The sequence below is a fragment of the Zootoca vivipara genome, chromosome 7, assembly GCF_963506605.1.
Source record: "Zootoca vivipara chromosome 7, rZooViv1.1, whole genome shotgun sequence".
NCBI lineage: Eukaryota > Metazoa > Chordata > Lepidosauria > Squamata > Lacertidae > Zootoca > Zootoca vivipara.
Window position 1 is genome coordinate 8,421,151 of NC_083282.1, and position 26,451 is coordinate 8,447,601.

At 43.0% G+C, this 26,451-nt stretch overlaps 3 protein-coding genes across 7 annotated transcripts in view; 2 read left to right on the forward strand and 1 right to left on the reverse strand.

Annotated features, from left to right (window-relative positions):
• Positions 1–1,635, forward strand: part of KIFAP3 (kinesin associated protein 3) — a 71,308-nt gene extending 69,673 nt beyond the window's left edge. Inside the window, exon 20 of the mRNA XM_035124014.2 lies at positions 722–1,635. Within this exon, the coding sequence (XP_034979905.2) occupies positions 722–830 (109 nt within the window). The 3' untranslated portion in view covers positions 831–1,635. The remainder of the gene's footprint in view (positions 1–721) is intronic.
• Positions 1,636–6,444: 4,809 nt separating this feature from the next.
• Positions 6,445–25,368, forward strand: SCYL3 (SCY1 like pseudokinase 3). Of its 5 annotated transcripts, none has more exons than XM_035124015.2 (14): positions 6,445–6,612; positions 9,327–9,613; positions 10,595–10,780; positions 12,038–12,151; positions 14,061–14,117; positions 14,705–14,807; positions 16,037–16,148; positions 18,048–18,125; positions 19,499–19,638; positions 20,684–20,871; positions 21,566–21,737; positions 22,978–23,136; positions 23,488–24,188; positions 24,537–25,368. In XM_035124015.2, exons 2-14 carry the CDS (start codon positions 9,449–9,451, stop codon positions 24,591–24,593), a joined length of 2,232 nt encoding a protein of 743 aa, XP_034979906.1. In that variant the 5' UTR covers positions 6,445–6,612; positions 9,327–9,448; the 3' UTR covers positions 24,594–25,368. The 5 variants fall into 5 exon arrangements, with proteins under 5 accessions (XP_034979906.1, XP_060132616.1, XP_034979909.1 ...); XM_035124018.2 differs by lacking the exon at positions 6,445–6,612 and adding an exon at positions 6,631–9,223; XM_035124017.2 differs by lacking the exon at positions 6,445–6,612 and having other exon boundaries at positions 6,631–9,613.
• The window catches only part of FIRRM (FIGNL1 interacting regulator of recombination and mitosis), a 28,911-nt gene continuing 27,743 nt past the window's right edge, over positions 25,284–26,451 (reverse strand). The window contains exon 23 of the mRNA XM_035123570.2: positions 25,284–25,539. Within this exon, the coding sequence (XP_034979461.1) occupies positions 25,354–25,539 (186 nt within the window). The 3' untranslated portion in view covers positions 25,284–25,353. The remainder of the gene's footprint in view (positions 25,540–26,451) is intronic.

Sequence of the window (26,451 nt, forward strand, 5' to 3'; positions counted from 1 at the left end):
TTTCAGATTGCCTTAGAACAGTGATGGCCAAACTTGGCCCTCCAGCTGTTTTGGGACTACAACTCCCATCATCCCTAGCTAACAGGACCAGTGGTCAGGGATGGTGGGAATTGTAGTCCCAAAACAGCCAGGTTTGGCCATCACTGCCTTAGAAGGTCACCCAGATGATTTGAAAATTAAATGGCTGCTGGCAGATGTTGATAATTGCACCAGCTCTAAGGTGGCACCATTTGCACTCGCAGCAAGAAAGATAAGGGCAACATTTCCAGATAGTGCAACTGCCAAACCCCAGGGATGCTGACCAGAAGGAACGTTTTTACATTTTGGACATTTGGTAGATTTGTCCTGGTCTGGTACATGAAATGCCTTTTGCTTTGTAGCTGTGTGATTTGTGATGACTATTGGCTATAAACAATAATATCTGATGAATTTATTGGGTATGATGGACCAACGGTTTGATTGAATATAAGGCAACATTTTCCATGCAACTCCAGCTACGCCTGTGTTAATTGCTGCTTCCATGTTACACTGGTCACCCAAGTAGCCTTAATTTGCTGGAGAGATTTGAACATAAGAACCAGTTCTCTAAGACCAGCATATGCTTGATACTAAATAGGTACATTTCAATATATTTTTGCATTCTGGAAAAAGTCAGAGGGACCCTTGCACTGCGTGATGTCTTTTTCAAATGTCAACTCAGGTGTTTTTCTTTTCTGTATAGCGTTGCCGTGGATGGATTTGGCCAGCCCATGGGTATCCCAAGCCGCCCCACCACTGCTTACGGATATCGGCCAGATGACCCGTACTACTACACCTTTGGAGCCCGATAAAACATCCTGATGTATTAAACTATTGCCTTCCCACATTCTTGAACTGTAGTTAAATTAAGACTTTTCTCCGTCTTCTTAGTGCATGGTTATACAGTTTACAGGTATTTGTGGTGCATTTTCTTCTGTATGTGTTGCAAAGAAACGTTAGTCGTTCTGTGACTCCCTTTTTGTACAGTTTGTGCTGTATGTTGAAATCTATTAACTGGAATGTCAACACTGTTATGTATATTAAGCAACTAATTTAATTGCTATTAAATGCAGGTCCTGTAGACTGTGGTACTGAATACTGAGGCTCTGTGAGTTTTTAATTAAGCTTACTACTGTTTATGATCAATAATTTTAACTAGCTTCTGAAAAAGTAATTGATTTATCCTTTTTAATGTCCTTGAAGAAGGCTGAATAAGACCCTTAAATCCAGGGTTGGCCACCTATTTTCCATATTCATATTCTAGAGGAAAGCCGTTGCTGTAGGCTAGAACTTTCCAAACTCTTCACGTTAGTGACACATGCTTTGGACATGCATCATTTCGCGACATTGTAATGCAGTTTTACTAGCAAACTGGAGGTTAAACTAACCCCTTCCAGCCCCAGGAGAAAGTTCGTGTGACACACCTACACACTGCAGCCGACACACTAACATGTCGCGACACACGGTTTGGAAAGCTCTGCTCTAGACAGAATGTGCCTTTCAAAGGACAGGTGTATCTTTCTGCTTAATTATATATGCAAGGAGCTGCTTTGCCAAGAAGCCCAGCTTATGCTGCATGGAACAATGATGTGCGAATCAGGACTGACTATATAGTAGACATTAACAGAAAGATTCATATTTGAAACCCAGACCCTCCACCTTCATTTGTGCCAGGTCTCTCTTAACTATGCTGCACTTTGTATATCATTAATATGGCAAAACGATACTAATCCTGTACTCCATTTTATAAACTGCAATGGACATTTTGACTTCTCCTGTATTTGAGCTTCAAAATGACTTGGCAAACCACATCCTAATGTCTCCATATCGTATGGAGCAAGGATAATAGTTGAAATGAAAAATGTGTGCTGGAAGAAAAAAAAACCCAGACCTCCCACTCTGGTAATTTCTTTCCATGTTCATTTTGCTATCCAAAATACTCCCAGGAAATACCTCCCCAGAGTCCTTTTACTACATTTAATGGAGAATTATTTGTTTTAATGACTGTAGAAGCTGTCTGTTTGTGTTGCTTTTTTTGTTAAAATGCTGAAGCAATTGAGTTGGGGGGCCTTAGAAATATGCAGACCACCTGCCTTGAGTGCTTGGTTCTCACCTCAGCGGCTCACACTTCAGACCCCAATGTGCATCGGGACTGAATACACAAATCCCACAGAAAGGAACTATGGAAATAAATTTTAATAGCAGCTAGACTGGTTTAATCTGATCCTGGATTCAGTCCCATAATATATGAAGCAGGAGGGTTTATTAATTTCTGTAGTACTTTGGCACTATATTAAAATGCCCCGGCTCATGCTAGCTTTCGCCAGATGCTGGTGGCATTATAAATGTTACTGACCCTTACATGTTGTCCCACTACACAGAATACATCCTTCACCTGGGCTTGTGTCTGATACTAAAAGGAAAGATGGATTGTCCATAAATTACTAAGATGCAATGCGACAAGCACACAAGAGTTTATGTGTGCAGAGTTAGACCAGCATCTCCTAGAATCTAGGGGCTGGATTATGACTTTCAAATACTGGCTAAAAATTCATTTTAATACAGACACTAACTTCTTTATTGAGAGATACACATAATTCTACATGGTGTTCTGATATTACCCTCAAACTCAGGCAAATAGGGATTGCAATAGGTTCCCTTCTTCTATTGGATGACTCACAAATCTCTCTCATCAAGCAGAGGCTGCTTGATAATGAAACCCAAAAACTCTACCCCTTCCCAGCCTTTTTATGTTCATCTGGTTATTTAGGATTGCAGCCCCCTCATAGAGTAATGCCTAATTACTTTTATAATTTAGAAACTCCATTGCAGAACTTTTATGCTAGCTCGTCTAAATACATTACCCTATCATCTATATTGTTTGGAAGGTTTTAAAAAAACCTTCCAGAACAGATTCTGTCCCTGTAATAAGAAAACACCAATTACAATACATCACCTAATTTTGGATTGCCCTCTTCTCTACATCCGTTGCAGAGATATCCTAGTGACTCCCTTACAGCTCAAAATATTGATTTCCAAAGAGTCTAATCCAATATTTGCTGAGAGAGGATACTCCCGAAACCAAGATTATTTCTGGGTACTTAGCCAAGATCTTTAAAGCTAAAGCTAAAGTTGCCTGATTTATTCAGTGGTGGTTATCTAGTCTTCAATGGCTTCAAGTTGCAAGAAAGGAGATTCCGACAACATCAGGAAGAACTTTCTGACACCAAGAGCTGTTCGGCAGTGGAACAGACTCCCTAGGAAGGTGGTGGTCTCTCCTTCCTTGGTTTTTAAACAGAGGTTGGATGGCCATCTGTCATGGATGCTTTAATTGGGATGCCTGCATTGCAGGGGGTTGGACTAGATGACCCTTGGGGTCCCTTTGAACTCTTAAGATTCTATGCTTCTGTGATTATCCCTTCAGGAAAGAGAACTTGCAAGACAATACTTCCTAATATGTCTGGTAAGTTGCTGCTCGGAGCAACAGTTCTTAGGAAGAAGGGTTGAAACCTGTGCCAAAGTTTTGCAGTTTTTTGCAGTAGAAAACCCTGGGTTTTGCAGCACCCCAAAAACGGAATCTGATATATCAAACACGGGGCTCATACTTAACAACTATGAACCCCAACATTTGAGATCCCCTGGAAACCAGTGCCAAAGTTTTGCAGTTATTTTGCAGCAGGTTTTTGTGGGGTGTTTTTTTTTTGACAATTTTATTGAAGGTTTTAAATATATTGAGCACTGAAATCCAAACTCATTTCTAAAAAGAAAATAGAAAGCGATGTATCAAACAATAAAGAGAAAGAAAATATAAAATGGAATACTCATGATCTTTGCAAAACTCAATTATATAAAAAGAAAAAGAAAAAAGAACAGAAGAAAATAACTAAAAGGATAGAGAGGCAGGAGTTCTTCTTTTTATCTATCTGACCATTATCTGTAACAACAATTATTTAAATAACTTCATGGCATCCATTCAGGTGTTATTCAAATTTTAAAGGCAGCAAGATTTAAATAATGTCATCTTTACAGAGGTAAGAGGAATTCAATATATTTCCTGAATGCCTTCAGGGAGCAAGAAAGCTCTTCATGGAAGGTCACCTGTAGGATTTGAATTATGTCAAGAAAAATGGAGACGGAGTTTATTATGAAGGATGTAAACTTGCCATCTTGTCCCCCTTTATCCAGACCTGTTTCCCCCCCCAAGGGGGCACATTTTTGTTGTGGGACGTCATGCCTCATGTGACCTCCCCTTCCCAACACAATTATTCTGCTGACATGCATCTGGGGAAGGAAAAGATGGCACCTGCATAGCCAATTGTTCTTTAATGGCCCTGCACTGGTGTTTTTTTCCATTGTGACCTGTTATGTACTAAGCTTGGATCCTAGAACATTAGGCTGGTAGCATTGTAGAATGCTTCAACTGATTGGCCTGCAGGAAAAGACCAATCAGGCTCCAGGAGGGAAGCAGAATCAGCCAATCAGACGGGACTCATTGTGTATATAAAAGCCTGGTGGTTTTTTTTTGGGGGGGGGGTGCGGTTCCATTCACTGTTTTATGAGCTTCACTAAAGAGCATGAAGTCACTCCAGGACTCTTGAGTATTGAGTATATTTCATGTTTTTAACTGCATCGCTATCAGCCACCTTCTGAACAGGAGAAATGGTCCAGCCTGTGTTTTAAATCTAACACCCGGCACATTCCCTTCAAATTGTGCATTTATTTCTTTGCAACATCCCCTTACTCTAGCAGTTATGGGTGTGCCCTTGCAACACCCCCCCCCCCCAAAAAAAAACCTTACTGCAGATCTGTAACCATCTAAATAATGGTAATAAAAATATACAGTACACAGTTGTGGGGACAGAGGTGCCCTCTCTGAGAAATGCAGAACATTCACTGAGAGTCATTTGGGGGCTGTCAGTAGATTGAGGACAGGCTTCTTATATATTCATTGATAAGAATATTATTATATCCCCACCCCCCACCCCCAGACTGATGGGACACCTGATCATGGCAGGATTACAGATTGAAAACAAGAAGGTGTACACTGTACAGTATGTTGGAAGTGTAATGAAATTGAGGGATTTTTATTCATGTGGCAGTCCTGTAAAATAATTAAGGAATATTGGGAAACTATATATAATGAATTGAAAAAGATACTTTAAAAAATCTCCCCAAACCACGTGAGATTTTCCTCTTGGGGATGGTAACAATAGAGGTCCCCCCAAAACAAAAGCATTTGCTTTAATACGCCACCGCTGCAGCTAGAATCTTATTGCCACAAAGGTGGAGAACAAGTCTAGTAGCCACCAAGGAAGAATGGCTGTGTAAAATGTTCAAATATGATGAACTGGCTGGTCTGACGAGCAGGGTAAGAGAAAACGAAGATGAGAAACGTAAGGAGGAATGGATAATCATTGAATATTTCAAGAACCAGTATAGACAAAGTCATAGAGTATTTAATAGATAACAAATTGGATGATTAAAAAGATGTGGATTACGTGGAGCAGTAGAAAAGCAAAAGGAACCAGGAAAAGGATGGAAGGGAAGTCATATGGTATATGTCATATGGGAAGTCATATGGTATATGCTGTGTATTTGGTATGAAGTTGTAAGTGGGACAGCAGGAGGGGAGGGGCGCTCAAGATGCTCTCTGTTCCTGTTTTTGAAGATGCAAATAAAAATTAAAGGAAAACGAATCACGGGAAACACCACGTAGAATCAAAACCATCCACGTATTAAACCCGTTTGAAACGGGGGATATTATTGGATTGTTCTTTTATTGTTTTTATTATATACATACACATATATATAATCTCTCTCTCTCTCTCTCTCTCTCTCTATATATATATATATAGTGGTTTTTATGTTGATCTTGTTCTGCAAACCGCCCTGACACCTCTGGGTATAGGGCGGTATAGAAACCCAATACTGCAAATAAAATAAAATAAACAACAACAATAATAATAAAATAAAAATTAATAATAATAAAACATGCAGATTAATTGCAATGAAAAGAACACGGCACCAGTCCGTTCATTTAAAGCCAGCCCAGTTCCTAAAAGCCCGCTCTCCTTTTTTCTTTTAGGACAACGTACAGACGGGTGAGGGGGAGGAAATAATATTTTTTTTAAAAAAAACAACCCGAAATAGTCCCGGGAAGGGGGTTAGCCGGAACCAATAAGCGCGGGTTATGTGTTGCTACCGGACGCAATCAGCCTGTGCTATGTGTCGCTGTGCCCTGTTGCTATCGGATGCCAAGACAGGAAACACGTCACCCCCGCAACATGGCCGCCCCCTGGCGGCCGCTTTCCGCCAAGTGGGCGGCCGCGGAAGCTCTTCTACGCGGCTGCTGTGGTGTAGACTCTATGGTGCTCATCGGACCGGAAGTCCGCCTCCTCGTCTCGCAGCGGGAAGCGCTTCTGTGCGGCCGCAGTGGAGACTTTATGGTGCTCCTCGTCCCGGAAGTCCGCCTCGGAACTCGCATTGACGTGAGAAGCGGCGGTGCGGGAGCGGAGAAAGGAAGGGCGGAGAAGGGAAGGGCGGCACGGGGGGCGCCCCCCGCCCTCGGGGCAGCGGCGGCGGCGGCGGCGGCAGGTGAGCTGAGGGGGCGGGAAGGGGGGCGTCGCCCCTCCAGGCCCAGTCCGCCTTGGGCCCCGACGAGGGGGCTGCTCCTTCCAGCTCCGCTCTCGGGGGAAAAGGGGGGTGGAATTGGGGTCGCCCCCCAAAAAACAAACCCTTTCGATCACTGTTTGTGGGGATCTAGATCTGAGTCCATTGGAGGAGCTTGTGTTGCACGTGTGTGTGTGTGTGTGTGAGAGAGAGAGAGAGGTGGGTTTTTTCCCCGTAATTGCAAGGTGGTTGTTTTTGTTTTGGTTATGTATTTCGTGGTTTTGGTTTTACTCCGTGGACCGCCGTCAGACCTCCGGGTAGAGGGCGGTATATAAATTCAATAAATAATAATAATGATGATGATGAAATGGTAAAGAAAAGGTAATAATGATAATGACGATAATGATAAAAGGTAAGAAAAATAAAAGGTAAAGAAAAGTTAGTAATAATAGTAATAATGGTAAAGAAAAGATGATAATAATGATGATGATGATACACGTCAGTTGATGCTGCTGCCTGTCAGTGTCGTGTTGGGGCTCTCCTTTAAGGCCTGCTGGAATGTAACTTATGGTAGATATTCCCTTCAAACACATCCGTTCACATTCGTTTGCTCCAGGAAAGAGCTGTGACTGGAAATTGGAGAAAAACACCAAAGTCTTGCAAGACCTTAAACATGGGACAGCTTCATTATGGGAGAATCCCTTGCAGAACAGAGCCCAATCAGACGCATAGTGCACCCTGAACTATATGCGCAAAAAAATGTGTACGTACCATGTTGCTGTTGGTGGTGGGAGTTAAGAGTGGGACCACAAGGCCGCAAAATGCAATAGGCAGCGGTAGGTCTGTGACACAGAGATGCATCTCCTGTGTCCAAGAGCTGCTGTTGCCTCTGTCTTCATAGCAGCTGTGCACTTGCTGGCTTAGAACAGCCCTTCCTGCATCTGAAAAGTAGCTCTTGTCCTTTGAAACTTTTATTACAGAAGGCCTGTTGGTTTTTAAGGTGTCGCAAGACGTATGAGTGTGTGTGCCTGTTAACTGAAGACTTCTCCCTGATGACACAGTTTGGCCAGAGAACAAACGCCTTCCCATCAGATGTCAAGGAAATAAACAACTATCTGACTTTTAGAAGACATTTGAAGGCAGCCCTGTTTAGGGAAGCTTTTAATGTTTGATTCTATTTTTAATATTCCATTGGGAGCTGCCCAGAGTGGCTAGGGACACCCAGCCAGGTGGGCGGAGTATAAATAAATAAATAAATTACTACTACTACTACCACTACAAAGTAAAGAGTTGAGAAAATCAAGGGTTGTCAATGAGGTGTTGTTGTTTTTGTTGGGTAGGGTAAGCAAAATAGCGCAAATGGTGGTAAAACCTCTGCAGTGTGTCGACATGAGTGGCAGATTTTCTTACCTGGGTCTGATATAAAGCAGCACGTAATTACTGGCGCTAAATTCCAGGTGCTCATCAAACTTTGCTTAAATGACACACACGAAAATATCAATGGCTTAACGTAATACTCTTCTGTCTGATTTTGTCCGCACACAAAAAACAGGTGGGGGTGGTGTTGTGTAACAAACACATTTTTCCGGGGTATTAAAAAAAAAACTCATTTTACAAGCTTAAGGCTGCAGAGGAAAACCAGAAAATACAGCCGTGTTCCACACCTGAAACCTGGTGCTCTAAAGGCAGTACTGTATAGAAGTAGTAAGCCCCCAGGGGGACGTATGCTGTCTGGTCAGTGATGTTGCCAGGACTTTAGAGCAGGCAGAAAAGAAAGACTGCTTCATACCTGAAGTACACAAAAGTGCTTAGAAGACAAGAGGCCGCCACTAGAAGTAGGTTGTTTCTGTATCCTTCAGAGCCAAGGACAAAAGAAAAACTTGTGCAGCCTTTAGGGATGGTTAGAGGTTTCAACATTAGACTCAAGGGGCAAATCCACAAGTGATTTACCTGTACATAGCCTGTTGCAGATGAACGCAACCGAGTTCTTTATTTCTTAATACAGCGTGTAAACCGTTTTCTTATTGATTTGCTTTTCTGGTTCTCTTCCTCTCTCATTGGCACAGGTTTTTGAAAGAATTCAATTTCAAAATTGTAAATTTTTCGAGGTGTCTGTGGATAGCTCAGTCAGTAGAGCAGGAGACTCTTAATCTCAGGGTCATGGGTTTGAGTTCCACGTCAGGCAAAGGTTTCCAACTCCACAATCCTATGATTCTGTGAAATTCTTTGGATACATTTATAAACCCCGAATACATGATGTTAATGGGGAAGTTTAAAGTGGACTTCTCGCCTTTGCTGCTTTTGATTGAACACCCCGCCCTCCCCCCCTTCAGCAATATGGGCTGGGCAGTGAACACAGCTAATCTGCTTCCAGAGAATGCAGATTCTGGTGCTTTCCTCTGTACATTCCCACTTCTGGCTTTATGTTTTAGCATTAACTGATAGAAATAGTGTGGCTGTTTCTTTAAGATGAAGAACTGTTAAAAGTTGATGATGTCTTTTGAACCTTGGAATCTGTGCTTAACACGCTGGATTGGAATTCGAACCCTTTGTCCCAAGACTGATTCAAGGCAACCCTATGCATGTTTACTTGAATGTAAGTCTTATTTAGACTTATTTAGAATTGCATTGTTTTGTGTGTGTGAGAAAAACCAAAACAATATCTAAAATTATTTATTGTGTCTTTCATCTTTGTGCAGAGAATGCTATGAGGAATTTACAGTAACGTCTCTTGGGACTAATTTGTCTGGAAATGCTTCTCTTTAAAGTTGCTTTGACACTAGAAAACGCCCGCTGCAAAACGGCTTGAGTTTACAAGGTGATGGGCTCAGAGAACAGCGCTTTAAAGCGTGATGCGTTGCAAGAGCCTCCATTTACTTTACCCTCTGGAGTCAATATTTACCCAGCGGTACTGCAGCGTGGCAAACTTGCTTCTGTGTTTGTGTACAAGAGAGAAAATGAAGACAATGTTAACAAAGCTGCCAAGGTATTGTATTATATTTGGTGTATTATTATTATTAAAAATTAGAACTTGGTTCACCAGCAGTTTCCAGGGTGGTTCATATAAAAACTGCAGAGACAATGATAACTCTCGGGTTGGGAATGGTACAATATCCTCCTTTTGCAGCAGGCTTTCTCTCTCCCCTACTGACCCAACTTAGAGCAGGAGCCAAACCAAACTAACAGGAATTCTAGCTAATTCACATCGCCTTGAGCTGATATGACTCAGCTTCTTTCAGATTTGGCTAACCAACGCAGCTCAAACTCACCAGTGCAAAGCATGAGCCGAAACTGGTGAAAACTAGAAATACGTTATTGAGCTGTCAGCCTTGGACAAGGGTACACAGAGCAAGAAAAGAAAATGGCAAAGGAAGGAAGAGCTGAGAGTTGAGAAAGGCCCTTTCCCCATCTTCTGGATCCCTGGGAAAACTCAGCCAACGCGCTGCACCTGGAACTGGGTGTGGAGAATGGGGCACAGCTGTAGGCAGCCTGAGCACCACCCACTTGGGGCCTGTTTATGAAAAGCAGATATAGAGTGATAGACCTATGGCGATGTCTGCTGCTTCCAGAAATTCTTCTCATTGTGCGGCTTTTGTGGGTGGGGGGTTTGTTTGAACCCGGGGTGAGAACCTGGAGGCTGAGAGGGGAGGGTATGTCAAGGAAAATGAATTGATAGCGATTTACATAAGTAACTTTGTATTAATGCAACTTTTTAATATGTAACTGTATTTTTGTAATATTTTCTTTGGCTACTGTTGCTTCAGGGTGTTGTTGTTTTTTTGTACACTGCTTGGATATATTTTAAATATATTAAGCAGCGTAGAAATTAAATAATCAAATCGTAACATGCAAAAATCAAGCTGTGCCAAAAAAGCAACGTAGACTGCTGTTCCTTTTCACTATTTTAATGTGTGATGCATAAGCTGATGCCCCATATACTGAGTGGCTTTATCTTGCGTTTTGGAAGCACCTGAAAACTTTACGCCACCCTTGCCTCCTGCGCTTCCTTTCTTGTACTGTGGAAACAGATGGGATCCACCTGGTTACAGAGCGCGTTCAGCCACTGGAGAAAGTACTGGAGACCCTCTCTTCTCCAGAGATATGTGCTGGTATCTATGATGTTTTGCAGGCGCTTGTCTTCCTCCATGATAGGGTGAGTTTTTGGTTTGGTTTTCTCTCTACTTCTAGGAATAGAGGTGAATGTTTAGGATAGGAAAGCCTTGGGGCCCTCTAGGTAGTTTGACCACAGTTCTCATCAGCCCATGGTTAGATATTATGAGAGTCCACAACATCTGGAGAGCACCACATTGATTGGCATGGCCTAACCAATTGTAATGTATGGAGGGAGCTTTGCTTGAGGAACTGGACTTGGTCGTTGCTACTTTGAATGCAAGATATTGGACCTGTAAAATCATATGTCTTCAGTCTGCTTGTTTTTGTTTTCCAAATGAGCAGTTTCAAAGCTAAATTAATTAACTTAATGCTAACTGTTAGCAAAGCTACTGGGCTGCTTTCAGATGGCAAGGAGGATTGATGAGTTCTTCGGAGGCCTCATTCAGTCTTTCAGGTTAATATATTGATGATTGTCACTGTCTGGTTTTGAAACGGCATATCGAGAAGACCCCTTGGATATGCATGTTGCGTAATACGTTCCAAAAGTAAAACAAATTCTTTATTGCAAGACCTCCTTTGAGCACACTTTTTTGCAGATATAATAAACTTCTACTTTTGCATAAACTTGTTTTTTATATGCTTTGTTTTGAACTAGAAATGCGATTTTTAAAATAATGCATTGAATTTCGGCTGGTGTGGGAGAACAGCAAGAGGAGGAGGTTTATATGTATGTGACATGTAAAGCTATGCTAGGTGAAATTAGTAGCATAAAGAATTGTGTGATCTTCCTATGCTCCTGGAGTTGGGAGTTCTGGGTTTTGCAGTCGAAAGGAAATTCATTTCTGCTAGGCAGTTGGCAATATTACAGTCATTGGGGTCGGAATAAGGGAAAATGCCTTTTGAAATGCACAACAGATCATGTGCCTTCTGAGGCTGGCTTTGTATTTTTCCAGGGTTTTACATGATTCATTGCAATGTCTCCCATCTGGTTTGTTCAGCGGTTGTTTTGTGCTTCTTCTGCAGATTTGAAGGGAGCACACCCGGAGGCAGCATAAATTTCTCTCTTTGCCCAGATATGGTGTGCTGGGAGTAAACTGAGTTATGCTAGTTAAATTTGGCCTGGCATACAGCTCCTCTCCTTGCAAGAGCTCTCTGGTGGCATATAAACCTCCTCTGTGGTTTTGGCAGCTCTCCTCTGGAGTCTCATGACACCCAATTAGTACTAACAAGCGTTTTATGCCTACAATTATTCCCAGTCTTATTGTATGTTTTCCCTTCCTTTCAAAATGTATTCTAGGGACACCTGACACACAACAATGTTTGCCTATCTTCTGTATTTGTGAGTGAAGATGGGCACTGGAAACTAGGAGGCATGGAAACTGTCTGCAACCAGAGTGAAGCAACAGCAGAGGTAGAGTTGCATAGTCCACTCCTTGGCCATGCCCAAGGAGGGCATTCCCTGACTTCTGGGTGGTCTTTGCTATTGAGCTCGCTGTGTCGGGTAATTTAAAGTTTCTCAAGCTGAAATGTGTGTGGGCTCATTAGCAAGCCTTGTTGCCTTGAAAGAAAGGGTGAAGCAAGCTTGCAGATTCCCTGAACCAGTAGTAGCAAACATGGACCCCACAGATGGCGTTGGACTGCATCTTCCAGCAACCCTGACTAGCTGGACTAGAACATTGTCTGAAGGGCCCCACATTGGCTAATGCTGCCTTCAGTGATGGTGTTCAACAAGACTGGGAGCTAATGATCTTTTAGCCAAAAGTTCACTAGCTCCTGTTAGGCTGCAATGAACAAGCTAGTCATTTTCTTATTTGGGCAATTTATATCCTGCTTATATCTGAACAAAGCAAGTGGGTAACAACATAGGTTATACCAGGCATAGGCAAACTCGGCCCTCCAGATGTTTTGGGACTACAGTGACGCCTCGCAAGACGAATTTAATTCGTTCCGCGAGTCAATTCCTTTTGCGAAAAATTCGTCTTGCGAATCGCAGTTTCCCATAGGAATGCATTGAATTTTCTTTTCTTTTTTGCCCATAGGAACGCATTAATTAAATTCCAGTGCATTCCTATGGGAAACCGCAATTCGCAAGATGATTTTTTCGCAAAACGAATTCATCTTGCGAATCACCATCAGATCGCAAGACGCATTTGTCTTGCGAAAAATTTGTCTTGCAGGGCAAGAGTACAACTCCCATCCCTAGCTAACAGGACCAGTGGTCAGGTATGATGGGAATTGTAGTCTCAAAACATCTGGAGGGCCGTGTTTGCCTATGCCTGGGTTATACAAACAATACCAGGGAATTTCTACATTTTGTAAAAGTACGACTAAATAGAGCATCTGCTTTAGTATCAACATAAAGTTCAAAAGCACGTCAAAATGCAAGTAGATAAATAGGAACCGCTACAGCGGGAAGGTAAATGGCGTTTCCATGTGCTGCTCTGGTTTGCCAGAAGCGGCTTTGTCATGCTGGCCACATGACCTGGAAGCTATACGCCGGCTCCCTCGGCCAATAATGCGAGATGAGCGCGCAACCCCAGAGTCGGTCACGACTGGACCTAATGGTCAGGGGTCCCTTTACCTTTTAAACATTACACATAAAATCCCAAGGACAAAAATACAAGAAGAGATTGACAATAAACATAGTAAAGAAGTATACAAAATGTTTCATAAATGTGAAGTAAAATATCATAAATGAAATCAACTCAACCTTTTTTAATAACATGGCAGACCTGAGAGTAATGCTATTGCCATTTGAGTTTTCTGGATTTATTCTTGGCTGCAGCTCATGGTTATTGGTGACAGAGTTTAATCAGTAATCCTAGTTCGGTCCACCCAATAAGGCAAATGTTGGTTTAGCTCAGCACAGCACGAGAGCACAAAGGAATGTAGAGGCACAGTGCTCTGCTGTTGTGTGGAGCAATTTTCCTCTGGTGGAGCCATAAAAGGAAACTTAACTCCACAAAATAGAGGCAACCTGAGTGGTTTTGTTCCCACTTTAATATATCCTGTTGCAGAATCCATGCTTCTACAGAGCACAGATTGAAAAGCACTGTGTTGGGCAAGGCATTCTGCATAGCCGCTACTTCAGGGGTGAAACAGAGGAAAGACACAGCTTCTTGAATATTTGATCAGTGTATGGCCAAGATGATACGGATGGCAGCTGACGTGTGAAGACTTCTGTAGTATATGCTTTTCATAGTTTGTCATGTTTCAATCCTCCTGAGATCTACCAATGAAGGGTGGTGTGCAAATTCAATAAGTAATAGTGTTGCTATAATCACCATTCATTGGCTCAAAGGCTTCTTCTCTCTTTATAGTTCCTGCATAGTATCAAGACAATACGGGAGAAGACTGGCATTCCCCCTGAAGAACTGGTAAGTTTTCTCCATTGTTTATGTGGGAGATCTGAAAAATAAGCTCAGAAAACTCTCCATTTTTAATTTGATGGGTGGAGCCAATAAGCAGCTAACTTACCGTTGTCTTCTGTGGGGAAGATACTTTAAAAGATGCTAAGATGAAGTTGCTGTTAAATTTCTAGTTTGGAATTGCATGGGGAAACCCTCAAGAACGTTGTCTCTGGATTTTCTGTCTGTAAACATTTTTAACCAGAGTCCAACTTTGGCACCGCAAAATACCTGCTTGCCTTTTCAAGTCATATTTTAACATGTAAAGTGTATTTAAAATTCAATATCGTGTCGTTGTTTTTCCCAATTTGTGACTAGACTTTTACGCTTTTGTATTTTTTAGACTCCTTGCTGCTATATAGTCTCTGATATTTTCCATTGTTTTTGTATTTTGTTACGGTATTGTTCTTAGTTTTTGTAATTTGCATTGAACACCTTAATGGAAAGGCAGGGATATAAAACAAACTGTGTACAAACTGTCTGGAGTCAGGGGTGGGAAGTATTTTCAAAGGGACTAAGCCAGTTTCTGCTGTGTGATCCTCTTTCTATGACTCTAGTCTGAAGACTTCCAACTTCTTCCTGACGGCCAAGGGCATTCCCGCGATGCCTACTCGTTTGGTGTAATGGTTGAAAACCTGCTGACTTTTTTAAATGAAGAGGGTAAGAGTTCTTGGAATTGAAATGGCATCATTGCAAATAAGCAATCCCAAGTTTCCTTTGTGACTGAATCTTCTGATGAGCTGCTTTTGGTATGGAAAATACATCCTTGCAGTTAAAATTGTTGCCTTAGATTAGAACATTCACTCTGGAGGAGTTGAGTTGTCTATTATTTCCCCGATAGAATTTGGTGATGTTGTTGAACAGATGTTCTGGTTCCAGATAGGAAATGACTTATTAAGTGGTATGATGGTTTTGTTTGCAAATTTCAGGGACAACACGCTGCCTCTTAAAGATGGTAATGAATGGTATCGAGGGACTTTAATATACAAGGTTCCTCCATGAGAGATTCTACAGTGGTACCTCGGTTTGCGACCGCAATCCGTTCCGCAGAGCTGGTCGCTCCCCGAATCGGTCGATCCTCGATGTACGCTTCTGCGCGTGCGCAAAGCGTCGATAGAGCATTTTTACGCACGCTGCGCAGATAGCTTCTGCGCACCCGAGCGCCGCGGAACCCAGATGTAAAAACTTCCGCGTCTGCGGTGGTCGGAAACCGAAGCAGTCGCAAATGGAGGCGGTCGCAAACCGAGGTTTGACTGTACTGTAATGAGTCTGAGAAACAACTGTCTTAAATGCAAGCGCTGTGCAGTAGCTAACAGTGGTTTGCTATTTAAAATGGTTTCTCTAGAACACATGCAGAGTGCATACATAGCAGTAGCTTAATTACCCCCTCTGCATATATTAGCTAAGGGTTTAGATAAATAGCATGGTAATCTGCATTGAGGTCCTTATGGCATATTCCTTTTATTTTATATTATTGGCCCACTTGGCGGAAGAGAATCTGCCCTAAATATTCCCGGGCATTGGTGCCACATACCTGCGGAAGCTCCACCAGCTAAATGGCATGAGGAATGACTTCCTTAAGAGTACTTCCCCGTAATTTATCCACTAGGACTAAGTCCTAAAGTGGAAGCCGATATTATTTTTAAAGGGTTTTCTCTCCTTGTGTTGGTTTGGAAGGCTATTTCTTAGCACACTTAGTGCTTGCATTGCCATCTGGCCAAACCTTGTTTTCTGCATTTGTAAATCACTGCAGGAAAAGTCATTCCTGTTGCTAAAATTGTTGCTGTTATGGGGCAGAAGAACGAACCTTAACTGCCCCCACTATTGCTTGAGCCTGTCTTTTTGCCCTGAGTTTCTAACATAGATTTGATTGCTAAACTGTCTTTCAGTTTCAGAGGATGTTATATCAAGCTTTCACGACACCTTACGGTCTACTTTGCTGAACCCAGATTTTATGGGCCGCTCTCCGCTGTCCAGTTTATTGTTGCATGAATTCTTCAGGTGAGCAGACTCTTAGAATGTGTGCTGATGCCTTAAAAGCTTACCTGAGTATGTAATTCAGAGGTCATTATCAGAGGTTTCTGGAGTGTGGGTAAAAGGAGCCATACAACTGGGGATATGTAACAAGTGTACTCCTTAAAAGAATTTCATTACGGATTAGGAGCGGGGGAATAAAGTTACCATCATATTCTACAAGGGCAATCACTCCAATTTTAGTGGTGTGATAGGAAACGATGCTCTTCGAAATCCCGATTTTCTAAGTTACATTTGCCGACATTTCTCACACCTAGTAGTCGAAATTGCCTAAATATTGGCCTCTGATAAACAAAATATACTTTCCAACCATAATTGCAAGAAGTTATGATTAAGAGAAATGTCACAGTATCTTCTTATTAGAATTGTTGCGTAATTCAGTTCTGTCAGTTAATATACAGTGCTCTCTCAGGTTGTGAACGTGATCCGTGTGGGAGGCACGCTTGCTGCCTGCAGTGTTAGCAACCCGCAGCGACGCGTCTGTGCACGCACAGGTCGCGATTCGGTGCTTCTGCGCATAGTGCGATTTAGCAATTCTGTGCGAACGGCGAAACCCAGAAGTAACCCCTTCAGGTACTTCCGGGTTCACGCGGTGCGCAACCCGAAAAGACGCAACCTGAAGCGTCTGTAACTCAAGGTATGACTGTACAATCTAAAGTTTTAAGTAATCATCTGAAGACTTAAGTAGGCTAAGGCCAGGTCCTATAATTTCCTTCTAAAGATAAAAGAGTTGTATCCACTGTTGGTTGTACTTTTCCTAGACCCAATTGAAGTTAATGGGCATGACTAACAAAGGTCCATTGTGCTGAGCAGAACATCATTGGATACAACCCCAGATTTTAATTCTACAGTGGTACCTTAGTTGTCAAACTTAATCCATTCCAGGAGTCCATTCGACTCCCGGAATGGTTCGGAAAAACAAGGCGCCGCTTCTGATTGCAGGAGCTTCCTGCACTCAAGCGGAAGCTGCGTCAGACGTTTGGCTTCCGAAAAACGTTTGCAAACCGGAACACTTCACTTCCAGGTTCGGGGTGTTCGGGAGTCAAATCATCCGAGTACCAAGGCGTTCGACAACCAAGGTACGGCTGTACTAAGAATGTAAGAAAAGACCTGCTAGATCAAGCCGTATGCCCTTCTAGGCTAGCATCCTGCTCTCGTATTGGCCAACCAGATGCCTGTGCCAAGTCCCTAAGCAGGACCTGAGTGTGGCAGCCCCCCCCTCTTGAGATTCCCAGCAAGTGGTATTCAGAGGTATACTGTCAATGCAGGTATCATGACTTGCAGCCTTTAATAAGCTCCTCCTCCACGAATGTCTCACCCCCTTTTAAAGCCACCAGGGATGGTGGGGGCCATCAATCGCTACATCATGTAGAAGTGAATCACATACAAAGGCGCCAAGTCACATTGGTGGGGGGGGTGCATCACATGACGCATCCGCCCCAGTGGGACGTGCCGCGGGGAGGAGGAGGGGTGCAGTGCTGGGCTCTGCCACTCGCCCTCACTTGCCCCACCCCCCTCTTGGCTTCTGGTGTGGAGTGGGGTGCCTAGCGGCAACAGGGATGTCGCCCCCCCTTAATATTGGGGGGGGCTGGACCTCCTGGAGCCCCTAGCACCCCCTATACCTGGCGCCAGTGATCTCATACCACCGTGTGAAGAAGTACTTTTGTCCGTCCTGATTCTTCCAGCATTCAGTTTCATTAGATGACCCCTTGATTTCCAGCAGCATGAAATGAGAGAAACAAGTTTACCCTTCTTTCACTATCTCGACTTTACTTAAGCGTTTCTGTTCCTTTGTGGATACTGAATTCCTTTTGCTTCTGCTTCTCAATTCTTGATGCATAGTGACTTTTTTTTTAAAATTATCAGAAATGATTTCCTGGAAGTTGTGAGCTTTCTGAACAGTCTAACGCTGAAAACGGAAGAGGAGAAAACTGAATTTTTCAAGTAAGTGAATTACTTAGGTTAGCTTGCCACTATTCTTAAAAAGTCTTCTTTCCCATAGTATTTTAATTAGTATTTTTTCTGGTCACTGTGGGCGTCAACTGTGTGATTTGGTTTTAATGCAGATTGAAAAGGGGTCCTTTTAACTCCCAAAACGCTGTGGTAACATTCTTGAAATACGTTCTGTTTTGTGTCTGTCAGAGCAGTAGTGTGTTTCAGAAAAATATCTTCCTTTTGCAATGACTGCAAGTGCTGTCTTGTCTAATTACTAGTTCCCATGTATGTTGTTGTTGTTTAGTCGTTTCCAACTCGTTACCCCATGGACCAGAGCATGCCAGGCACTCCTGTCTTCTATTTTGCCAAGAAAACTCCTATGTATATGAGGGTGCAAATGAGAATCGCCGTCTCAACTAGTTCATTTTAGGACTGTAACTTAGTGGCAACAGAGCCCCCACTTTAGACATTCGGGTATTAGTTCAGATGTGAAGCATGCAGTGAACATTTCTCTCCCCCATGCCCATTCCATATTTTCAACATAAACAATAAGCACCATTTTGTTGCAAAAAAGAGGATACTACATTTTAAAAGTAGAAATAACCAAAGGTTGGGGAAGTTAGCTGGTTGAGTGCTGGTGGTCTGATCATGCAAATAATCGTGCAGTACTCAGCTACGATATGTAGGACCGAAAGAATTGCACTCTGTAGATGTTTAGAGACACTTGATGTTCCTCACTTCAAGCACGCCAGTACTGTGATGTGTAGGCTTACACAGCAGGGGCATAGAAATCTTTTGCTTTTGAGGGCTACATTCCTTCTGGAGAAATCACTCGGGGCCAGCATGGGTGAGACTTAAGCAATCTTCAAGAATGCAGATGAATCAGAACATCTAGGAGCTATACATGTGACCAAATAACAGTGATACAAACTTCAGTGTAACAAAAAAAATGAAAATGATCTCTTCAAATGCCTTTATGGTGCAATCGAATGCATGTTTATTCATGAATAAATCTTTACTGCATTCAGTGGGACTTACTCCCCGGTGTGTGGATTGCATCCTTAGTCCCTGAAAAATGTGATCAGGGCTGCAAGCTGAGAATAAATAAATGGCAAGTACAGGGTAACGGAAGGAAATTCCTCGAGAGAGGGCATTGGGCTGGCAATGCCAGCAATAGATTTGCCATTCCCAAAAGGATTGTGTCCACTGCTCTATTGCCATAGCCCTGGGCTCCCAAGTCACTGGGCATTTGTACAACTGATACACTCCCAGTGTTTGGGTTGTAAATGGGCGAGCAAGAAAGGAGAGGGGAGGAAATTGGTCCGGCAATTGCATTGCGAGGCAATAATGGCGAAGGCTGAGCAATTTCTCTCTCAACACAGATTCCTGCTGGACAGAGTGGCTGGCTTGTCAGAAAAGTTGATCGCTTTGCGGTTGGTACCCCTGTTGCTCAATCAGCTTGTGTTTGCTGAGCCAGTAGCTGTCAAGAGTTTCCTTCCCCATCTCCTTGGTCCAAGAAAAGGTGAAATTTTTTATTATCTCTTCAGATTAAGCGCAACACATTAGAAGTGTGAGTGGATGAAGAATTTCAAGCTGTGCTGAAGGGGACAGCTGTACTATATACCTGCCCACAATACAGCCATTCTTCCCTGTTGCTGCCTCTCCTTCTCGCTTGATGCTCTAACTCAGGGGTAGGCAACCTAAGGCCCATGGGCCAGATGCGGCCCAATCGCCTTCTCAGTCCAGCCCACGGACGGTCCGGGAATCAGTGTGTTTTTACATGAATAGAATGTGTCCTTTTATTTAAAATGGCTCTCTGGGTTATTTGTCGGGCCTGCCTGGTGTTTTTACATGAGTAGAATGTGTGCTTTTATTTAAACTGTATCTCTGAGTTATTTGTGGGCCATTGGAATCTGTTCATTTCCCCCCCCCCAAAAAAAAATAGTCCGGCCCCCCACATGGTCTGCAGGATGGTGGACCAGCCCATGGTTGAAAAAGATTGCCGACCCCTGCTCTGACTCTCTTGTAGAGATTAGCTTGTCCTCTGGCCTAAATTTACCAGGCAGAAGAAAGGTACTCTGCTTCTCACCTACTGATGCCGTTCCTTTTCCCGTAAGACTCCAGACTGCTTTTCCTAAAGTGCCTGCCCACCTACAACCACGAGACGAGTCAGTAGGTCAATGCAGAGCACTTGCCGCTGCTTCGTCATTTATTTGTGTCCCATCTTTAGACCACGATTCTCGAGGTGGCTTGCTGTAACTCTCGCAGAGCCCAGCAGCCCTTAGTGCCCTGGGCAGTGTGTGAGACCTGAGCATGCTTTCCTTCAGTTTTAGAAATCCCAGGCCAACTGGGAGTTTGAGGGCAGAGAAGAAGCATTCCCTGCAGCAGACGGAAGCGCTAAACTTCTGCTCCCAGCTTGCAGCATCACTAGAGAAAAGCTACCACACATTACTGTAAGATCGAAGGCTTTGTGATAGTAAGAGGCATTTTCCTGTCCGTGCTGGCAGTTTCAAATCGCTAACTTCCGCAGACCCCCCTGTTGACCCTCCCAACCCTTTTTGCTTTAGATAAAGTGGGCGAGAGCCAAATCAATGGCCTGCTGTCTCCAGCTGTGTTCCAGGCGCACGTCAGCCCCGCGTTGCTGAAACTGTTTGAGGTGCATGAAGAGCATGTTCGGATGGTGTTGCTGTCTCACCTAGATGCCTATGCGGAGCTGTTCACGCAGAAAGAGCTGAAAAATGTAATATTGCCACAGGTGAATATGACAAGGCAGGAATCTGGGACTAACGTATCAAGAAAGCACTTGTGGGGTTCCCGACAAAATAAAGGCTGTCCAGCACTGGCAGAAGTCAATCTTATTATATCCACATGTCCTATCTCCCCCCTTCCGAAGCTTTGCTACTGTGTCCGTGTGTCCGTGTGTGTGTGTGTGTGTGTGTGTGTGTGTAACCGCGGAAACAAATGTGCCCTTCTGCTAAAGCAGGGCCAGGAAACATAGGCCTCCATCCCTGTTTATTGGCCATGCTGGGAACTGGATTTGAATCACACCTGAAGGGCTACAGATTTCCCACCCCTGTCGTATAGCCCATGCTGTGCAATCATAACCCTATTTCCCGTTTAGACGACACATCCTGCTTATTGGCATGTTGACTCACACTGAACCTCCTCCTCCAAACCCTTATGTCTGTGATCAGGGTTAGAATCCACCATAAGCAGATGCTAATTAGTGACTCATTATTACTGGTTTTGTGAAGAAGCCAGGGTGTTGAAGGGAGGTGGTGCTTGCTCACAACCCACATTGGTTTCAGAAGGAAGTTGGCTAGAGGAATGAGGCATGCCACAGGGACTTTTCTCCCAGATGGTTGGGCTGTCAAGAGAGGATTAAGAACCTGCAGCAAACGGTTCCCCAGTTGAATGGGCTTGTGCTTGATAGCCTGTCCTTATTCTAGGTTTTACTGGGGCTGCGAGATACCAGCGACTCTCTGGTGGCTGCAACGCTGCAAAGCTTAGGCGTCCTGGTTTCACTGCTCGGACCAGAAGTTGTCGTGGGAGGCGACAGGACAAAGATCTTCAAAAGCTCGGCACCAAGCTTCACGAAAACCACAGACTTTTCCCCAGAAGGTAAGTAAATAGCAGCAGCAGGTTTCAAGCTCTCCTACAAACCAGTTGAGCTGCACATAGGCCTGCTTTGCTCCTCAAACCAGAGTAGATTGTAACTGGAGCAACAGATTAATTAGTGAACTATATTTCCTAAAACACAAGGCATTGATGCTCTAATGAGGAAAGCACCAGGGCTGATGGTTAGCTCTCAGCTGGGAATAGGTGCTGAACCCAGTGATTTTCTCCTCAGGGTTAGGATGGTGTTTAGGCAACCAGTTCTAAACAGAAAATTTACTTCTGGCATGTGAGTCAAAAGTGCACTGGGTGACTAGTGGTCATTGCTGCCATCAATGGAACAAGCCTAATAAAAAATACAATGCGCTAATTGTAATAGGCTCAGCTGTTCATATTTTGTGTACATGCCAAGCAGCTGATCATCCCCCCCAAAGCTCCTGAATGTCTATTTTGAATGGAACCGATACTTAAAATTTAAGTGCGTATGGGTAGAATCTCTCTTGGGTCGGGGGGAACAAACTCTCATTTAGTCTTCCACAATCTTGAAATTGTCTCTGCAAATGATCCTCCTTTCTATAATCAAGTTAATTGAGTTGAGTCTGGTGTTCAGTTTATAGTTTATGCAAAAGGTTCGATGCCTACCTTCCTAAATTCATGTTTGTGTTGTCACTTAACACTTTTTAATGGGTTTATGACAACATAAGTGCCTAAAAGCCCAGCCTAGGTATCTTTCATTCCACCGAGGGCACATGGACTTTGGGCAACAATGATGAACAGCTTTCATCCCTCTCCAGCTCTCACTTCCGTCAGTTTGGAGATCTTTGCCCAAACTACAACACAAAGGAAATAAATCGGCTCCTGCTCCCCCAGCTAGGCTTGCAGTATTTGAAGGTTTTTTTTAAAGCATAACAAGACTCTGCTGTTTCTTACTGTCTTCATAGCCTAACAAGTGTGAGAAAATCATGTCTTTCCCCAAGACCTGTTTGTGGGAAATCAACGCAGAATAATCAAATGTGCTTGGTATGCTAAAAAGTGCAACTGACAAAAATAAATTCCAGTTAAGAGTGCAAATACTAAATGTATTCGGCTTGCTTGGCTTCATTAAAGCATGCCAGAATTCGAAATAAATTTAGCTATACTTTAAACTGCTTAGAATTATACCTTTGCATATGAATAGGTAGACGTTTTGAAAAGCAAATATTGTTGATAATGATTTTTCCATATTTTGGTTTGTGTATCCTTGTAGACTCTCCTAATCATGTAGTAAGTTGCCAGAGAAGGCTGATTTATCAGCCCTTGCAGAAGAATAACTCTATGTTTCTCAAGTGCCCAAGCTCTGGGAATCTTCCCTTCAGTAGCAGGAACCATGTGCCAAGGCAAGATTCTAATGTCGCCTTAAGGGAAGGTAATCCTGGTCTTTCTTTTTTATTGCCACAGTCCTTGCTTGTAAAAAGGCTCTGAAGATTCTATAATGCCTTCTGCCCTATGGAAAAAAATCTAGCATTTATAGTTCTTAGCCACTTTAGACTGCAGGCCTTTCCTATCATTGAACTTAATATTTTTAACAGGTTAGCTCAGGTTGATAGCTGCAAAGGGATGTCAGACTAGATTAATATGTTCTGATCTGGTGGACTGTTCTTCAGCTTGGATTACTTTTTATGTCTCTTCAGTGCAAGCAGTCGTGCATGTTGGTGTGTTTTAAATTTTTATAATGCATCCTTCCTCAAAACAGACATATGCTCTGTGTCTTTCACAGGAGAACAAGACTCTCTGCACTCAAGCAATGTTCCTGGTGGATTAAATATATTGAGGAATGGTGGAAATTACCAGCATGCAGTTGAGAAGATAGGAGAGGAATGGCCAGACTGGAGCGAGTGTGAAAAGCCAGAGGCTGACAAAAGTGTAGTAGAGAGCCAAAGGAAAGAGTTTTGTGTCAACAGCAGCCCCTGTCTTGCCGGTCATGATGTAGACGGCAAATCTTGGGACGGTGCAGCTGATAGCTTTAAACTCCCCTCAGGAAAAAGCCTCACTGCTGTAGGGTTAAATGATATCGCAGAGCTGCAGCTGCCTCCAACTATGTTTGAGATCAGAAAAGAATTCAGAACTCTCAAATGTAATCCATCTCCGGGACCCAGCACCAATAGTGGCAGCTACGGCCACAGGGACCACCAGGAAGACAAAATCGGTTTGCCCAAAGCAGCACTTTTAGAGAAGCCTCCCAAGTTGGAATGTGGTTTAGGGGAGGAGTATATGATCCAGGTGAAGAGGAAAGAGTCGCATGACACAGAGCTGGACTGGTTTGCTGACATGGTCCCGGACATCAAACCTCCGTCAGCACTACTGATTCTGCCAGAGCTAGGGCCCCATCCTGTCATTCAGAACAACTTTAACACAGTCTCTGGCAGCGAATGCGATGCACAGTTCTCTTCTAAATTTGCAGCAGCTGAAATTACAGAGGTGAGAATTTGGATACCTCTGGTATCAAGGTACTGTTTGTTTAACAGGTTGTATCAGTTTAAAAAAAAATATAGACTGTTTAGGATACAGCCCTAAGTCTTTCTCAAAGTAATGCTAGAAAAAAGGAATCGTGAGGTTTGTGAGCAACACTGTGTTGGCCGCCAGGACTGCCTGGCTTGGAGGAGAGGGATGGAGTCTCTGCCTTCAGCATCCTTTTTGTACTACTCTTCTACATAATGTGTATAAACCCTGATAGCCAATAAAAAGTAATGGCTCTTAGCAGCTTAGCTGTGCAACATTTATTACAGAGCTTGCGGTTAGAATTAATGCATTTTACCTTTATTCTAGGTGGATGTTGGCTGGGAACAAGATGAGCTGAACTGGGAAGATGATGCCAACTGGTGACAGATAAAAGACATTGAGCTGTGTTCTAAGTTAGATAGCTGCTTCTGCAATGCCCTGGACAAATCTTGCCCCTCCAAAGGCACCAAGGCCTCACAGGTATCTTCAAAGTCCGTTCAGGTGCTTGCCTTTTCCACCTGCAGCATTTAGGCCACAATGACAATTCATGCAGCCAGCCCTGTGCGCTTGGAAAGAGGGATAGGCTGTGTGGTCTGATATATTTTTCCACCAACCATTACTGTTTATGGAAAACTAGGAAAAATAAATGGACAATTCACTGGTTAAATGCTTGTGTAAGCTATTTTTTATGAGAAATCTAGACTTTAAAAGTGCTTACATTGATTCAACAGGTAGAGGTGCGAGAGATTCTAGGCTGTCTTTTACAAAGCTATGTTTTTGTACCGTGTGAGAAGCTGTGAACTTAAATTAGGGGAGAGTAGCATCACAGCAAAAATTAGTTCTCACAGTTTAGTTTCCATTACATGTTTGTAATGCTCTTGGTAACCAAAAGAGGCAGGCTGAAGTCAAAGGAAATGGCATAGAAAAAATGTATTTTAATTCTGTGTTCAATTACTTAAAGCTTCGCTCAGTATCTTCACTCTTCAAGCCAATAAGACCCTGTAAACCTTTACAAACCGACTATACAACATGCTTACTCTAAAATTACCACTGGGCTGCACTTTGTTTCTTTGGCTTTGAGCTGTGAATCTGGTGGGACTGCAGTCTGCAGTACTGAAGTCACGCAAAAGGTTGCATTAAATTATCAACTTGTGCTGTTCTTCAAACTGTTCAGCGTCATCTGTAGTGTTTCCAGTTTTTTTGCGAACCAAATAGGGGGTGGGCCCTTTTGTAGTAGCGCTTTCAAAGCCTCCAGTGTCCTTCCGGCAGCGTCGACTGCAGACTTATATTGCTCTTCACTGGCTGAGTAGCAAATTCTTTTTGCGAAGGGCTATAAATGGAAAACAGCAGTTTTATAATCCGACACTTCTGAACCCAGTCACTGCTCAACACACAAGATGGAATCTGATTTTCAAGATTTTGATTCATAGCCATTAAGCATGCTAAGTAGTGCTGCTTAGTCAAAAATGAAAATGATCCACTTTCAAATTGTATGGAGACTGTCAGGCACTATCTTCTTGGCCTGTAATTGCAAACTCCAAAGAAAAGTTGCAATATTAAGAGGAGTCACTTCTCATGACAGTGCTTATTTTTAAAAGCAGCTCTCAGACTACTAGTTAGTTACTTGTCACTCCAACAAACAAAAAGCCCCAGCATGGACTATTATATACATGCAGGTTGTGTTTACTGAATATAATGCATTCCTGGAAATAAATAATTACACAAGCTTTTGCATAACGTGTCAACGATTCCTATGAGGAAATTTCTAATGCGTTTTCGGAGCATGGAGTTTTGACCCCAAAACGACAGGAAAACCCTCTAAAAACATTGCAAAAGGCAAGCAAGGAAACAAATGCTCTCTTATTTGTCCACTCTCCCCCTCCCTCTCATCATGGTTTCCGGCAAAATGGCTATTGCAGACCAGCAAAATGCAACAAGGCTTGTTTAAGCCTGCTTATTTGTTTACTGTACCACACACAGGTCCAGCTGTTTGTCTGAATCTGTGGCATATACAGCACTAATTCCTCATATTCATATAAGTGAAGTTTTGTATAACAAGCATCTGTAGAGAAAGTTCTAAGTATACCAGCAAGACTATAAAAGCAGCTGTGGCCCCATCACTTACAAACTCAATTACAGCAATATGATTGAAGTTCAGTAGTCAAAAGAATGGGTCTTAAAACCTCTTGCCTTGCCTAAAAAAGGCTCTGCCTAACATGGCCCTTTAAAGTCTGCAATCCAA

What these genes read in the sequence shown, in the direction of transcription:
- SCYL3 (XM_035124015.2), top strand. Translation starts at nt 9,449, where the DNA reads ATGGGCTCAGAGAACAGCGCTTTAAAGCGTGATGCGTTGCAAGAGCCT. An exon ending in TTGTCTTCCTCCATGATAGG is followed by an intron (nt 10,781 to 12,037) that starts GTGAGTTTTTGG and finishes AATGTATTCTAG; the next exon opens with GGACACCTGACACACAACAA. An exon ending in CAGCAGCTGAAATTACAGAG is followed by an intron (nt 24,189 to 24,536) that starts GTGAGAATTTGG and finishes CCTTTATTCTAG; the next exon opens with GTGGATGTTGGCTGGGAACA.